General features: G+C 43.4%; 1 protein-coding gene across 1 annotated transcript in view; it reads left to right on the top strand.

Moving 5' to 3' along the window:
- The window catches only part of LOC120019112 (ATPase family AAA domain-containing protein 2-like), a 113,020-nt gene that overhangs the window by 23,810 nt on the left and 72,533 nt on the right, over nt 1-16,677 (top strand). Inside the window, exons 16-22 of the mRNA XM_038962374.1 lie at nt 64-263; nt 1,427-1,568; nt 1,944-2,130; nt 2,241-2,426; nt 12,123-12,258; nt 14,493-14,689; nt 14,936-15,095. Of these exons, the coding sequence (XP_038818302.1) occupies nt 64-263; nt 1,427-1,568; nt 1,944-2,130; nt 2,241-2,426; nt 12,123-12,258; nt 14,493-14,689; nt 14,936-15,095 (1,208 nt within the window). The remainder of the gene's footprint in view (nt 1-63; nt 264-1,426; nt 1,569-1,943; nt 2,131-2,240; nt 2,427-12,122; nt 12,259-14,492; nt 14,690-14,935; nt 15,096-16,677) is intronic.

Here is a 16,677-nt window from a genome sequence, read left to right as displayed (position 1 = left end):
TGCTGACACTGAATTTCCATTCTGGATCAAGTATTCATTTATTGATCTATCTGTCTCTATCAGTACCATCGTGCTGGGGCCTGGGGACTTCAGCCGCGCCCTGCGGACTATCGTCCCAGCCTCCCAGAGAGCCCAGGCCCCTCCAGGCCGAGCCCTGGCCCCAAACATACGCCCCCTACTGGCCAACACACTGGACACAGTGCTGGAGGTCCTGCTCCGAGTCTTCCCCCATGCAGAATCACAGCACAGGGAGAGTAGAGGAGGTACGGGATCGCTCTTTCTGTCCGTCTGGGGATTGCTCTTTCTGTTCATCTCTCTTTTTGCTCCCTATTTTGCTCTCCTTCCCCCCCGCGCTTTCTCTCTCTCTTTCTCTCACCCCATATCTGCTGGGAGTTGTACCATCTCATGCTTCTTTTAATAACTTCCATTTACCACTCCACCGTCCTCCCTAATAAACCATGATGTCTCTACTAATAAGACTAGAGCTTTCTCTAGTTTTTTTTCCCCTTGCTGTAGCAATTTCTGCTCAATGGGCTGTTAATAGAAGTTATTTTAAATTGGAAGGACTTAAACATTTTTGTGGAAATTTTATAAAACACATCTGGCTTTACCTGTGGGATCGTCTGAGACCAGCCACCTGGACAGCTGATGAAACTGGGTTTTGCACAACCAAAGAATTTCTGCACAAACTGTCAGAAATCGTCTCATGGAAGCTCATCTGCGTGCTTGTTGTCCTCACCAGGGTCTTGACCTGATTGCAGCTCGGGGTCGTAACCGACTTCAGTGGCCGAATGCTTATCTCCGATGGCCACAGGCACGCTGGAGAAGTGTGCTCTTCACAGATGAATCCCAGTTTCAACTGTACCCGGCAGATGGCAGACAGCATGTATGGCGTCGTGTGGTCGAGCGGTTTGCTGATGTCAATGTTGTGAACAGAGTGCCCCGTGGTGGGGTTATGGTATGGGCAGGCATACGCTAAGGACAACGAACACAATTGCATTTTATTGTTGGCAATTTGAATGCACAGAGATCCTGAGGCCCATTTGTCGTGACATTCATCCGCCGCCATCACATCAAGTTTCAGCATAATAATGCACGGCCCCATGTTGCAAGGATCTGTACATAATTCCTGGAAGCGGAAAATGTCCCAGTTCTTCCATGGCCTGCATACTCACCAGACATGTCACCCATTGAGCAGGTTTGGGATGCTCTGGATCGACATATACAACAACGTGTTCCAGTTTCCGACAATATCCAGCAACTTCGCACAGCAATTGACGAGGAGTGGGACAACATTCCGCAGGCCTCAATCAACAGCCTGATCAACTCAATGCGAAGGAGTTTTCACATCTGGGTTTTCAGTTTTATTCCTAGGTGGCACACAGTTTGTTTGACAGTATTTTCTCCTGGCCTTCCTTCCTACTAGACATTGACAATCTGCTAGAGGAGGAGTTCAGTGAAGAGGAGACGGATGGAGCAGCTCCCTCCATCTACCACCTCCAGCCTGGATCCCCTAAGATGCACACACACCCCTCTACGGCACACACACCCTTCCTACACTTCACCACGTGAGTCTGACTACAGAACACACCTCTACCCCTAGCCACACACACCCCACTGTATCAGGGCATTTTAATGCCACCTTGTGGCCACAAGGCGAATGACATGAGCAAAGTCAAAGTTAAAACCATTAGTCATCCTTCAGTCCTGTCATCAATACAGGAGAGGGAAGATAAATGTTCTCTATTAGATTCACATCAATCTACTAGCTACTTTATCTGATATAGATGGCTAATATGTTTAAAGATTATGAAATATGATTATGGACATTATAGTCTAACAGTTTTTAGTTTAATCAATCAACTGGAGACTGATGGCCTATTTGGTAATGTAAGGACACATTTAAAAAAGAGAAGCTGATTCTCCTCTTCTCCTCCCTCCAGATCAGCTCTCCACCAGCCCACGTCGTACCGGCCTCGCCTGCTGCTGGCGGGTCCCCCCGGCTCGGGACAGGGTTCTCACCTGGCCCCTGCTGTGTTACACTACCTGGACAAGCTGTCTGTCCACCGTCTAGACCTGCCCACACTCTACTCTGTCAGCGCCAAGACACCTGAGGAGTCCTGCGCTCAGGTAACACACACACCTCTACATATATAAACACACACACACACACACTCATACAGATCGCAAATATATATATCGCAAATGTATGATGTTTGGCTGTTGTGTGTGTCCGTCAGGTGTTCTGTGAGGCGCGTCGGAGCGTGCCCAGTGTGGTGTTCATGCCGCACATCTGTGATTGGTGGGATTCGGTTAGCGACACTGTAAAGAACACCTTTCTTTCTCTGCTCCAGGACGTCCCCTCTTTCACCCCCCTCCTCATCCTCGCCACCACAGAGACCTGCTACACACAGCTACCACAGGAGGTAGGCTAAACACACCAGGGTTTCTGTTAGCCGGTAATAGCCAGCTTTTGGCCGATTTAAAAAAAAAAAAAAAAGAAGAAAAAGCCGATAAATAAAATCTGGCACAAGCGAATTGCCCAGGAAAATAAAAAAAATCCCATTGCAAAACTAGAAAAGTACATTCCAAAAGAAAATGTTGTGCTTGTTTTAAAGTATTTATGAAAATGTTAATGTTTTAATGTTTGCAGCTGAAATGGTTAAAGAGTGGTAGCATTTAAAATGTTTACCACTGTGTTCTTATTTTTTGGTCTTTTGATCCATTACATTTTACACAAATAACCACTGTTTATAGTTTAAATGTTAAGAATGTGAAGTTATGATAGCCTGAACATGAGGAAGTTGGTTTGGTCTCTAGCTTGAACGGTTCAATAGTTACTTTTGGTGAGTTATTTAATGCTAATTTATGCAAATGTAGATAGTTATAGTTGATAAAGGTTATTAATAATTTGAAGTTAGTATAGCCTGAGTTGGTTTGGTGTCTTTAGCTTAAACGGTTCAATAGTTACTGTTGTTGAGTTATTTTATGCAAATGTATATAGTTATTAGGGATGTGACAAATGGAAAACATTTTACTGTTTAAACAGTACATTTTACTGTTTAAACGTTTTTCCATTTAAAATGATAAGTAAAAATGATAACAATTCACAATGCAGAATAATAGTCCTATTACGTATGTATCACCGCTAGGGCCGGGCAATGGAATTATGTCTACTGCGACCCTTTACAGAGAGAGAACGCAGCTACAGTAGCATGTCAATAATTGATAACTTTTCAGACAACAATAGTTTTTAAAAAGTAGCGCATTAGAAGCGTCTACCTTTTCAGACAGTAGAATTGTGCTTCTGGTTATAGTGTTCTATTGTTTCCCTGACACCAACAAATGTTGCTGGCTGATGTCCTGCAGTGTTGTTTATGCTATATTTTATGGTAGGGTAGCAATATTTGCTTTCTTTGTACTAAATGCCTCGGTAAGTTGTGATATTTAACAAACTTTACTGTACTTTTTTAAAGAAAGAGTGGTCTGCGTGCAGGCAGCTTGCAGGCTAGGATTGATAGTTCTGGTCGCCTAGTGATGGAAGTTAGTTACTTTACAGACAAGTGAAATGAAAAAGGCGTAGTGTGGCCTACCCTAACAGACAAATAACATTCCCAACATCAGTGCCCGGCCTCACTAATGCTCTTGTGCTGAATGGAAGCAAGTCCCCGGAGTAATGTACCAACATCTAGTGGAAAGCCTTCACAGAAGAGTAGAGGCTGTTTTAGCAGCAAAGGGGGGGGACTCCATATTAATGCCCATGATTTTGGAGTGAGATGTTCGATGAACAGGTGTCCACATACTTCTGGTCATGTAGAGTATCTAATCAATAGAAGATGGAATTTTGAAATTACAAAATTAAAAGTTAAATGAGAAGGATTTAAAATCGTTCGTTCAAAAAGTATACATGTTTATCAAATCCTTTTACAAGCAATCTAAACAGGGGCAGTCTGAACATCTCAATGTTGGTTTGGAGTTGATCGCTTAAATGGTGAAAGTCTGTGGGCGTTTTTTTGCCATTTAAATTAGTTATGTTTATCACACGCGCACAGCATACAGATACAGAACCTATAAGCGAAACATCTGACAGACAGTGTGAGAACTACTGCTACGGTTCTGTAACAGTTTAGTAGTTGCTGCTGGAGTGAAACGTGCTTTTATAAGCCCAATCATTGCGTAGAAATTTTAAATGCAATGGCGTGTTAAAGTTTTTTGAAGGCCACGATTTAAAAATAGCTATTTTTATTTTTCAACTGGTAATTTGAAGCATGCTTCCCATTCGCCATTCAAGTGCATATAGGCTTCAGCGCGTCACACCACTTTGCAATGGCCTGGAGGCAGTAAGCATTTTGAAAACATAGACTTGATTATTTGAAACCTGAACGTTTCCCTTCATATTGTGAGGCATGTCTTACCTTGCTTCAAAGTAGCCTAGCCAAATATCCGACCAATTATTTTATAAACACTTCCATTTGCCATTTGAAACCAGTAGGCCTAGCCTATTTCTTTCATTGTCCAGTAGCCAAAGGCACAACCCTAGTCATTAGCAAGTCGTATTAGTTGTTGCATCTTTAGTTCTCCCCTCTTTCAAAATTTCTAATGGATATTTTCATCTCTGTCACTCATGTGCAGTGTGCTTTTGACAATGGTGTTTTCCTGCTAATTGCATTACGGACCAACATTTGCATTGTGTGCATTGCTGTGCTTATAATGTGAATAAATCATTTATCATAATTTTAAGCTAAACATTGATGTTGCATCAGCTTCATTGCTTAAAAAAAAATATGTGTGTGTGTAAAATATGTCCCGGAGTCTGTTTCAAATAGCCCATTTCTTATTCTCACAGAACGACAAGCTGACCAATAGAATAGGTCAACTTTTCTACTACGGGGGATAGTTGATTGACTTGGGCTAGTGATTTTGCTCTTCGTTACCCATGTTGTTGGCTGAGGAAAAGTAAATGCAGTTTTTCTAACATCTTCAAAGTGCGCATCGGAATTTGGTAAGAAAGACGCACATCGTTACATCCTCAAGTTGCATGTTCTGTTAAGACGAATTACCATAATCTAAATGTGATTTCTGTCATCCTAAACACCGTGGGTGGACACCTTAATCAGGTTATGCACCCAATGGGTCAGACACATTTCTAAAATGTCCATTAAATTAAAATACTGCCCGGCACCACATTTTTCTTTGCACACACACACTTAGTGTTCATCATATTTTCACTTCACCACTCGCTTTCCCCCAATCTCGTTATCGCCGTCTCTCTGCCATCCTGTTTTCTCTGCTACCGCACGGCAAGCGGTACTGGAACGCCAAGTTTAGGACCAAAAGGCTCCTCAACAGCTTCTACCCCCATGCCATTAGACTGCTGAACAATTCATAAAAATCGCCACCGGACAATTTACATTGACCCCCCCCTTATACACTGCTGCTACTTGCTGTTTGTTTGTTCCCCATGCATAGTCACTTCACCCCCACCTACATGTACAGATTACCTCAACTAGCCTGTTCCCCCACACACTGACTCGGTACTGGTGCCCCCTGTATATAGCCTCATTATTCTTATTGTGTTACTTTTTATTTTAGCCTACTTGGTAAATATTTTCTTCTTGAACTGCACTGTTGGTTAAGGGCTTGTAAGTAAGCATTTCACGGTAAAGTCTACACTTGTTGTATTCGGCGCATGTGGCAAATAAAGTTAGATTTGATCCTGCATCTATCATTCTCTTTTCCCACTATACATAGTGCCAGCTCCTGAGTTAGTTCACTCATGAGAGAGAGATCTTCTTGCTAGTCAAACAACAGAAGGATATATACAGTTGAAGTCGGAAGTTTACATACACCTTAGCCAAATACATTTAAACTCAGTTTTTCACAATTCCTGACATTTAAGTCTTGTAAAAATTCCTCGTCTTAGGTCAGTTAGGATCACCACATCATTTTAAGAATGTGAAATGTCAGAATAATAGTATAGAGAGTGATTTATTTCAGCTTTTATTTATTTCATCACATTCCCAGTGGGTCAGAAGTTTATACACTCAATTAGTATTTGGTAGCATTGACTTTAAATTGTTTAACTTGGGTCAAACATTTCAGGTAGCCTTCCACAAGCTTCCCACATTAAGTTGGGTGAATTTTGGCCCATTCCTCCTGACAGAGCTGGTGTAACTGATTCAGGTTTGTAGGCCTCCTTGCTCGCACATGCTTTTTCAGTTCTGCCCACACATTTTCTATAGCATTGAGGTCAGGGCTTTGTGATGGCCACTGCAATACTTTGACTTTGTTGTCCTTTAGCCATTTTGCTACAACTTTGGAAGTATGCTTGGGGTCATTGTCCATTTGGAAGACCCATTTGTGACCAAGCTTTAACTTCCTGACTGATGTCTTGAGATGTTGCTTCAATATATCCACATAATTTTCCTGCCTCATGATGCCATCTATTTTGTGAAGTGCACCAGTCCCTCCTGCAGCAAAGCACCCCCACAACATGATGCTGCCACCCCCGTGCTTCACGGTTTGGGATGGTGTTCTTCGACTTGCAAGCCTCCCCCTTTTTCCTCCAAACATAACGATGGTTATTATGGCCAAACAGTTCTATTTTTGTTTCATCAGACCAGAGGACATTTCTCCAAAAAGTACGATCTTTGTCCCCATGTGCAGTTGCAAACTGTAGTCTGGCTTTTTTATGGCAGTTCTTGAGCAGTGGCTTCTTCCTTGCTGAGCGGCCTTTCTGGTTATGTCGATATAGGACTCGTTTCACTGTGGATATAGTTACTTTTGTACCCATTTCCTCCAGCATCTTCACAAGGTCCTTTGCTGTTGTTCTGGGATTGATTTGCACTTTTCGCACCAACGTACGTTCATCTCTAGGAGCCAGAACGCGTCTCCTTCCTGAGCAGTATGACAGCTGCGTGGTCCCATGGTGTTTATACTGCGTACTATTGTTTGTACAGATGAACGTGTTACCTTCAGGCGTTTGGATGAACCTGACTTGTGGAGGTCTACAACTTTTTTTCTGAGGTCTTGGCTTATTTCTTTTGATTTTCCCATGATGTCAAGCAAAGAGGCACTGAGTTTGAAGGTAGGCCTTGAAAATACATCCACAGGTACACCTCCAATTGACTCAAATTATGTCAATTAGCATATCAGAAGCTTCTAAAGCCATGACATCATTTTCTGGAATCTTCCAAGCTGTTTAAAGGCACAGTCAACTTAGTGTATGTAAACTTCTGACCTGCTGGAATTGTGATTAAGTCAAATAATTTGTCTGTAAACAATTGTTGGAAAAATTACTTGTCATGCACAAAGTAGATGTCCTAACCGACTTGCCAAAACTATAGTTTGTTAACAAAAAATGTGTGGAGTGATTGAAAAACAAGTTTTAATGATTCCAACCTGAGTGTATGTAAACTTCTGACTTCAACTGTATGTATATAATTACATCTGGGGGTTGGCAGCCCATATCTTCACCCCTTGGTACATGCTATCTAGAGCTCTCAGCAGTTGGCCCTACATGCCCTCCTGCTCTACGCGGGGTGTTGCAGGGGAAGTGTTTGTCGGTGGTCTCACTATGGTCAACTCATTAGCATTGCGGGAACCTGATCTGTTGGATAAATGGATTTTCTATCTGTCTCTTGTTTTCTCCTATTCTCTCACTCTTCCTCACTCACATAAAACCTGTAACTCTAACCATTGGGGGGAACACAAAATGGGTGTTTTTTGTCGGGGTCCCGATTGCAGTGGGGTCAATAAAAACAAAAAATTTGTTTATTATTGTATGGGACAATATACAATATATTGGGAAAGATACTTTGAAAAAAAAACTTGACGAAATGTATTTATTGTTTCTCTTAATTTTGATGAGATGAAAATGTAATTAATTTAAGGTTATTTGTTGATGTAAAAATCAAAATGTGCTGATTTTAGATTTTGGGTAGGGTGAGTCTCCTGTCTGTCCAAAACGTGCTTGTTGTTAGTTGGGTACAGATGGGGTTTGCTGAAGTTTGACATTTAGTCTCTCTCCTTCCATGGGGTGTGTTCTGGCACTGGGTTCTGATATTCTCGGGGTGTGTTCTGGCACTGGGTTCTGATATTCTCGGGGTGTGTTCTGGCACACATTGGTGACCGCTATCCTCACAGCACCTCTCTTTGACAGGGGTTTTTGTCCCAACACAACACCACCACCACTCTTACAGTACCAGTCTGGAAGAGGGAGAGAGTGTGATGGGCAGGGAGAGTGCGACAGAGGGGGAAGGCAGGCGGTCCCAGCTGCCAGTCTCCCCAGCACAATCCATGCCCACGTAAAAAGCATCTGGGCTGCAGCTAGGAGTAGGACTGGATGAGCTGGAGTTGGTGATGGTAGTTTCTGGGGGTTGGTAGTTAGGGGCTGGTTGGGGTGTCTGAGGCTGAAAGAGTGCCTTAAAGCTAGGATAGAGGTGGGTAAATGTGCAGGTAGTGGGAGAAGGTTGGAGGTTAAAGGGGCTTGTAGGGGGTCTTTGTGCCTGATCAGAGTGACTCATTGCTGGGCTTCAGAGGCAGAGCGAGTTCCAGTGTGTGGTCCGGAGGTCTGTCAGCGTTGTCATACTTCTGTAGAATCATCCATGTCCCCAACACACACACACACACACACACACACACACTAGTCCCCCACCCGTGGAGCTGGCAGGAGTATGCGGTAGTGCTGATGGCAGAATTTTGTGTGTGTGTGTGTTCAAAACACATGCATGAACAGCAGGCACAGCCAACACAAGAATGGTGGCACCACCATTGATTTAAACTCGTTTTTTAAAACCAATGAATTAGCAGTACCTACTTCTGAACTACAGAATGTATCTGTCTTTATTGTAAAGGCCTGAGAGACACCCATAGATCTCAGCTGTCATTGAAAACAATGGCAAAAGAGACACACACACACACTATTTTAGTCTCTTTGTTTGAAGCCTTTAGTTTAGAAGGCATGAAGGGTGAAACCAAGAGTCCATTTTGGGTTCTTAGAAAACAATGAATACTGGATTGGGGAGAGGGTTTTTTGTTTAGATGGGATACGGTTTATGTCAGAGTAGACTTATCGTAGCAGGTTCGGAGAACTTACGCAGCAAGTTAGGAGAATATTAGGAAAAGCAAAAAAATTCTACATCGTCACTTTGACAAACTGTATCCCGACTAGTAATGAGAGGGGAAAGTAATCCCCCTCCCTTTTTCTGCTGGTCTTTTAGCTGGTGGTGAGGCCATAATCAAGCTGCAATTCAATGGAGCATTTGAACACAGAAACGCGCCCACACACTCCACGATACCTAATCAATTCCTCTCCAACTGTATTGTTCATTTCTCTTTTAAAAATGTGTTTATCGATCGATTCATGTCTGTCTCTTGAGTGGCAGCTCTCTCTTGTTCACTACAGAAAAGGGGTGCAGAGGGGGAGAGAAGCGAGCGGGGAGAAAGCTGGAGGAGCAGAGGGAGAGATACCATTTTCTATTTTAGCATACCAAAGGGTTTGTTATTCTTCCAGAGCAGCAGAGGCTTGGCTGCTGCTGTGTGCCACTGATCCTCAGCCAGGTAGACCTCTCCTCTCTCCATCCCTCTGTTCATCCCTTTCTCCGCTCTCCCTCCACACATCCCTGCATACTCCACGGCCTTCCTTGGTCAGGCTGGAGTAAAATCATTACCTTGTGTGTTCTGCAGACAGAAGCTCCCCTACTGTCTTTCTCCCTAACACACCTCCGTCCATCCCTTTCTCTCTACCTCCCTCTTCCTTTCTCTTTCATCCCGCATTTTCTCCTTCCCCCACCAAGAAGTCTCTGGCCAAGAGATTGGGAAAGAAAGGAGAAGAGGGAGAGAGAAAGAGAAAACAAACTTGAGAAAGAAAGAGGGAATGAATGTGAGATACAGGAAGATATGGTAGGAAGTGAACAGCAGGCTGTGGAATAGAAGCTGTGTAAGCCCAACCTCTCAGGGTATTCTGCACAGTGATTGGATGACAAGCTCTTTAAAACACATTCTCGACATGGAAGTCAAGGGTTGTGTACTATACTGTCGGTTAACTAATTCCTGAGACCTGAAGACCCATTAACGGCTAGGCTTTAGCTCAGTTGGCTGACTGGCTTTCAACACCAGGTTGGAAACTTAAGCTGACCACTGAAGGGTCATTGCCTTTTGGCCCAGTAGTTGTCTGTCTGTACTGTTAGTCTTGTTGAGTCAGTATATTTACTAACCTTCCGAAACCCACTCTGAAGTACTTGTACAAACAATTTGATTTCTCCAAAAGCCTCTGATCCCAACTCATGAATACTGCATTCCTAAAAACAACACATCTTTTGATGGCTAGACTGAGACATGTACACACCAATGGAGCCGGGATGTGGGCTTCTCTCTCTACCTACCTACTCAACATTTAACTCCAGGTAACAGACAGAAAGTTGAAGAGACTAAAATGGACAAGTTAGGACAACCTGAATAAAGCACAAACATGAAGTTGTTGCCCTGATGCCAGTTAGTATAAGCATTAACAAACACTAGACATTGACTTAAACTAGCTGAAGCAGAACCAGACAGAAACTAAAGGCACACAGCAAAAGTGGTGTACAAGACAAGTCCAGGGCCCGGTTTCCCATAAAGCATCTTAAGGCTAAGTTCATTGTTAGAACCTTCGTAGGAACATAGTTAAATCTCCAAGCTGTTTCCCAAAACCATCGTTTATAACGTTGCACTTGAAAACATTCTGAATCTAACGCCTGCCTCAGACCACTCGTAGAACATCTAAGTGGGTCGTTAGATATTTGTTTTGTCCTCCTCGTCACTTTATACACACAGAATTGTGTGAGAATCTCTGTTACAGAGAATCTCTCTAACTGCCAATAACTTGAGAACGAAGTGGACTACAAATACAAAGTTGCTAATGTCTTTGCAATTGATACGAACAAGCAACATATAAAAAGATGCTTCAAATGAAAATTGACATGACTGCATTAAAATATAAACAGTAGGCTATAGGCCTATTTCAATCATATTGAAGACATTTCATGTTCAATCAATTGATTTCTATGTTGCTACTTGTAGGCTACTGTCTGTAATTTGACTCAATATATTTCATGGTGTAGCCTAACATGAGCAATGATGTGCCAAATTGGTGATTTAGGGCATTTTTATTGGGTAAGCACGAGAATAAGCCGCCTCAACATTTGCAGCCGTAGGTGGTAGTATCTCTCTTGGATCTGATCCGTAGTCAGTATTGTGAAATCATTCTAATGTTAAGATTTTATCAGAGAAAGCTGATCTATCAGTATGGACACATGCTCCAACGACGCACTTAGCGACCGTTCTCTCTGTGTTGTTTTGGGAAACGCATGTTACATCTTCGGCTGTTGTAGGAAAGATGCATCGTTAGAACTTAAGCTTACTAGTGTTTTATCAGGCAACCGGGCCCTGTTCTGTTGACTTGTCTAACACACACGCGCACACGCACACACACAGCAGTGGTCTTGTTGTAGCAGCTAGACAGACTGACAAGCTAACATTGACGGTCAATATCAAAAACCCCATCGATCCTCTTCATGGAACACATCTTTGTTTATCCTTCATCTGAAATTCAGCGTTTCTCATTGTGGCATAATATTGATGTTTGCTCCATCCCGGCTTTGTGTAGCTCTTGTGGGAACCGCTAATTTAATCTTTGAGCTTTGAAAAGTAAAGTTCTAGAAAGTGAGTGGCTCAACAGTAACAAGGCAACAGGTGGTGAATAAAGCAGGATAATATATTACTGTGATATTGTTTTACAGATAAAGAGAAGAATCCACACATTGCTATGTACAGTACGTGCTCCCAACTTTAGTTTATGACAACGTGGGCAAACTTTTGTTTAATGGTTTGGAGGCACTGTCCTACCACCTTTTTATTCATTCAATATCTGTCTACTGCTGCTGACCTTGACACTTCAAAACAATTCTCTTCAATATTACATTGGCTTTTCCCTCAACACCAAGTCTGGACAAATCCAATACAAATATTCTGATCCCATACACCAGGCACAAATCCATTTGGATATAGTGGAACTGAGCTGTTTCTACAGTTGTGTTTCTACAGTTGTGTTCATACAGTGGAGTTGTTGTTGTCTCTCCCAGGTGAAGTTGATGTTCCAGAGGACGTACGGGGAGGTGGTCAGTCTGTCTCCACCTGGAGAGGAGGACAGACGGAGATTCTTCACTGACCTGCTACTGGTACAGGCTGCTAGAGCATCGCTACCCAGGAGACATACAGGTACTATGCATTCATACATGCAGAGACTTACAGGTTATTACGCACACTCACTCACCCACTCACCCACCCACCAGGGTTGGGCCAATTCCATTTAAATTACAGTAATTTCCCAAAGTCAACCAAATTCCAATCCACATTTTTCTCATTGAAGAGAATTGGAATGGGAATTTCAGTGTACCTTCTGAATCTTCATTTTGGTTTCATCTTGTCTTTCCGTTTCCTCTCTCCCGACACACACATTGCCCAAACCACTGTACAGCTCAATTTCTCTTTGAGCTCTTGAGTCATTTAATTTTTCCTTCACGTGGAAAATATACATTCTATGGCCTAGTAAGAAGAATGTAACAGGAGGGATGACTAGTAGTAACAGCACCTGTAGTACTCCCATCTCTCTCACCATCTCCCTCTACGACACCCCCCCCAACCCCCCCCCCCCCCTACCATTAACTTCCCTATACTCTCCTCCAGCCTCCCTTTTCCCTCTGTTCCTTCTCAGTGTAAGAGAGCTGTACACTGTGGCTTCCATGGCACAAGGCTTTCAAATGGAAATAAAGCAGCGCCGATCGCAGCATCCTCATTGCAAAGCAGGGGTCCCACACGTACACACACACACACATTCTAACCCACACGCTTGACGTTCTCTTAACCAGCTTCACCTGGAATGTTTTTCCAACAGTCTTGAAGGAGTTCCCACATATGCTGAGCACTTGTTGGCTGCTTTTTCTACTCTCTGCGGTCTGACTCTTTGCCTTGATGACAGCTTTGCACACTCTTGGCATTCTCTGAACCAGCTTTATGAGGTAGTCATCTGGAATGCATTTCAGTTAACAGGTGTGCCTTGTTAAAAGTTAATTTGTGGAATTCCTTTCCTTCTTAATGCGTTTGAGCCAATCAGTTGTGTTGTGACAAGTTAAGGGTGGTATATAGAAGATAGCCCTATTTGGTAAAAGACCAAGTCCATATTATGGCAAGAACAGCTCAAATAACCGAAGAGAAATGACAGTCCTTCATTACATGAAGGTAATTCAATACGGAAAATTTCAGAAACTTTAAAAGTTTCTTCAAGTGCAGTCACAAAAACCATCAAGTGCTATACTGAAACTGGCTCTCATGAGGACTGCCACACGAAAGGAAGACCCAGACTTACCTCTGCTGCAGAGGATACGTTCATTAGAGTTACCAGCCTCAGAAATTGCAGCCCAAATAACTGCTTCACAGTGTTCAAGTAACAGACACATCTCAACATCAGCTGTTCAGAGGAGCCTGCGTGAATCAGACCTTCATGGTCGAATTGCTGCAAAGAAACCACTATTGAGATGGTTTGGAATGAGACGGACTGCACAGTGAAGGAAAAGCATCCAACAAGTGCTCAGCATATGTGTGAACTCCTTCAAGACTGTTTGAAAAGCCTTCCAGGTGAAGCTGGTTGAGAGAATGCCAGGAGTGTGCAAAGCTCTCAAGGCAAAGAGTGGCTACTTTTTTGGTTACTACAAGTAGCAACATAGTTTTGATGTCTTCACTATTCTACTATATATATATGTTGCTACTTGTAGTAACCAAAACAGTAGCCACCCTTTGCCTTGAAAGCTATAGTAAAAAATAAAGAAACCCTTGAATTAGTAGGTGTTCTGAAACGTGTGTGTGAGGTCCCCACTCTGTCCTCTCTGGGTGTTCCCCTGAATAAAACAGCAGCCCTACTTCCATCAGGGGCTGCTTGTAGAGGTGTGAGGGAGGCTGGGGAGAAGCAAGGGGGAGAGAGGGAGCCCGCTAGAAACCCAGCACTATTACCCATAATTACATTCACAGTTGATCGTTAATAAGCAGGACGGAAGATGATGCTAATGCTAAAGTGAAGCAGGACTATCACTGCCTGAGGCGAGAGGGTGAGGCAGGGTAGAATTTTCAGTTTCAGAAGGTAAGAAAAGGCAACTGCCATATTGTTGTCCAATCCTTCTCCTTTTTCCGCTCTTCCTTCCCAATCATTTCACATCTACAGGGGTTAGAGGTTGATTTGGAATTCATCACATATATCACTCTGTGGGCCAGAGACTTGGGGGTTCAGTGTTTTTGCTGATGGGTTGATGATGATGTGTTTAGAAAGAAATCAATGCCGCGTTTCCCCCTCGCCTGTGTGTCTCACCTCAGCTTTCCCCCATGGATCAGCTGAGAGTAGAAGATCTGAAGGGGGACCCACTCTCTAACACACACCACTCCCCCCCCCCCCCCCCCTCTAGCGCTGCAGTGTGAGGAGGTGCTACCGGTAGCGGAGACCCTGGACGCCAGGGTTCTCTCCCCCGAGGAGCAGCATCGTCTGGCTGACCAGGAGGAGAACACTCTGAGAGAGCTGCGTCTGTTCCTCAGGGACGTCACCAGGCGCCTCGCCGTAGACAAACGCTTCAACATCTTCAGCAAACCTGTCGACATCGAGGAGGTGGGCAACAACACATAGATGGCTTGTTGTTGTAGATATGGTAGTATACCTCAGTAGATAGTAATAGAAAGATGGGCATGTGCCACCCTAGGAAAGTTGCATGGTGAATTGAGTCCTTTCGCCTCTCTCACCTCTGTCTCCATTTGAGTGTTGCACTGATTGTAGTGAATTGACACTGAACCGATTTCTCTTTTCATTTAAATGGAGTCAATAGCACCAGTTTAAATTGACTGTGACTCCTTTTAGGTGTCAGACTACCTGGAGGTGATCCGTCAGCCCATGGATCTGTCTACTGTCATGACAAAGATAGACACCCATAAATACCTGACGGCTAATGACTTCCTGGTGGACATAGACCTGATCTGCAGCAATGCCCTGGAGTACAACCCTGACAAGGACCCCTCAGGTACACATGGAGGGATTAAAGTTTTGGTTAACCAGGCCTATAGGCTCTGGTCAAAAGTAATGCACTATGAAGGGAATAGGGTGCCGTTTGGGACCCAGATTGTTTACTTATATAGCTCATCTGGTGCACCTCTCGGGACTAACAGATTGTAGGCTACTGGTAATGTTACCAGCAACATAAGTCAGTAGTAACATTATAGTTATGGAGACATCCACATTTGGGAACGTGACTATCTTGTAGATTCAGGGATGTGACTAGCTTGTAGATTCAGGGATGTGACTAGCTTGTAGATTCAGGGATGTGACTAGCTTGTTGATTCAGGTATGTGCCTAGCTTGTTGATCCAGGTATGTGCCTAGCTTGTTGATCCAGGTACGTGCCTAGCTTGTTGATCCAGGTACGTGACTAGCTTGTTGATCCAGGTACGTGACTAGCTTGTTGATCCAGGTACGTGACTAGCTTGTAGATCCAGGTATGTGACTAGCTTGTAGATCCAAGTATGTGACTAGCTTGTAGATCCAAGGATGTGACTAGCTTGTTGATCCAGGGATGTGACTAGCTTGTAGATCCAGGGATGTGACTAGCTTGTAGATCCAACCAAGTATGTGCCTAGCTTGTAGATCCAACCAAGTATGTGCCTAGCTTGTAGATCCAACCAAGTATGTGCCTAGCTTGTAGATCCAACCAAGTATGTGCCTAGCTTGTAGATCCAACCAAGTATGTGCCTAGCTTGTAGATCCAGGGATGTGACTAGCTTGTAGATCCAACCAGGGATGTGACTAGCTTGTCAGTCTTGAGTGATTCGGTGGCAGTTTCTCAGACTTACATTATTAGTACGCTGCAGCTATGCAACATAGTGGCATGCAAGGCTTATCTAGTGAAGACTAGCTCTGTCTTGTCTCTAACCAACCTAAACATTGTTTAGTTAGTCACACACCAGCAATTATCAGTACTATCTTCTGCTGCCAATTCCATTCACTTAACACTTTACCCATGTATGATGACACAGGAGAATTGAAATCCCAGCTATTCATCTGATACACTTGACTGTGACAAAAGTAATTAGATGTAGTAGATATGAGTCTTATTCATTATGATTTATGAAAGTGCTCCAAGGCAGTGACAACTTGGAATTGGTTTTCTTTCGTCACTCAACTTGAAATCATATGCACAGTGAGACAGAACCCCCTAAAACTATCATCGCCCCAGCTTAATATCTCTGCTGTTTCTCTCTGCAAAGCTGCATCTGCATGAAAAATGCTTCATTTCTCAGTGGCCCATTTCAATCCATTTTTATCTCAACCTCTTCCTCTGCACCACTGTTACTGCCAGTGTAGCCAGATAAAAGGAAAAAGCACTTCACACACACTACACTACTACCCACACACCCTGAGAAGCAGGGGCCATGTGCACACAGTCTCAAAATCCCACACTCCCACGCAGTTGAAGACTTGCGAAAAAAGTATTGTCAAATCAATTAGAATAGCATACATTATTTAAACACGCAGGCTGTGTTGGTGCTTAGGTGAAAGTAAAAGTTGTATGTATGGATTCAGGCTTATGAATAATTCCCAAGCTGTGGG

The sequence above is a fragment of the Salvelinus namaycush genome, chromosome 24 (assembly GCF_016432855.1).
Source record: "Salvelinus namaycush isolate Seneca chromosome 24, SaNama_1.0, whole genome shotgun sequence".
Lineage (NCBI taxonomy): Eukaryota > Metazoa > Chordata > Actinopteri > Salmoniformes > Salmonidae > Salvelinus > Salvelinus namaycush.
This window is presented reverse-complemented; position numbering and strand designations above follow the sequence as displayed.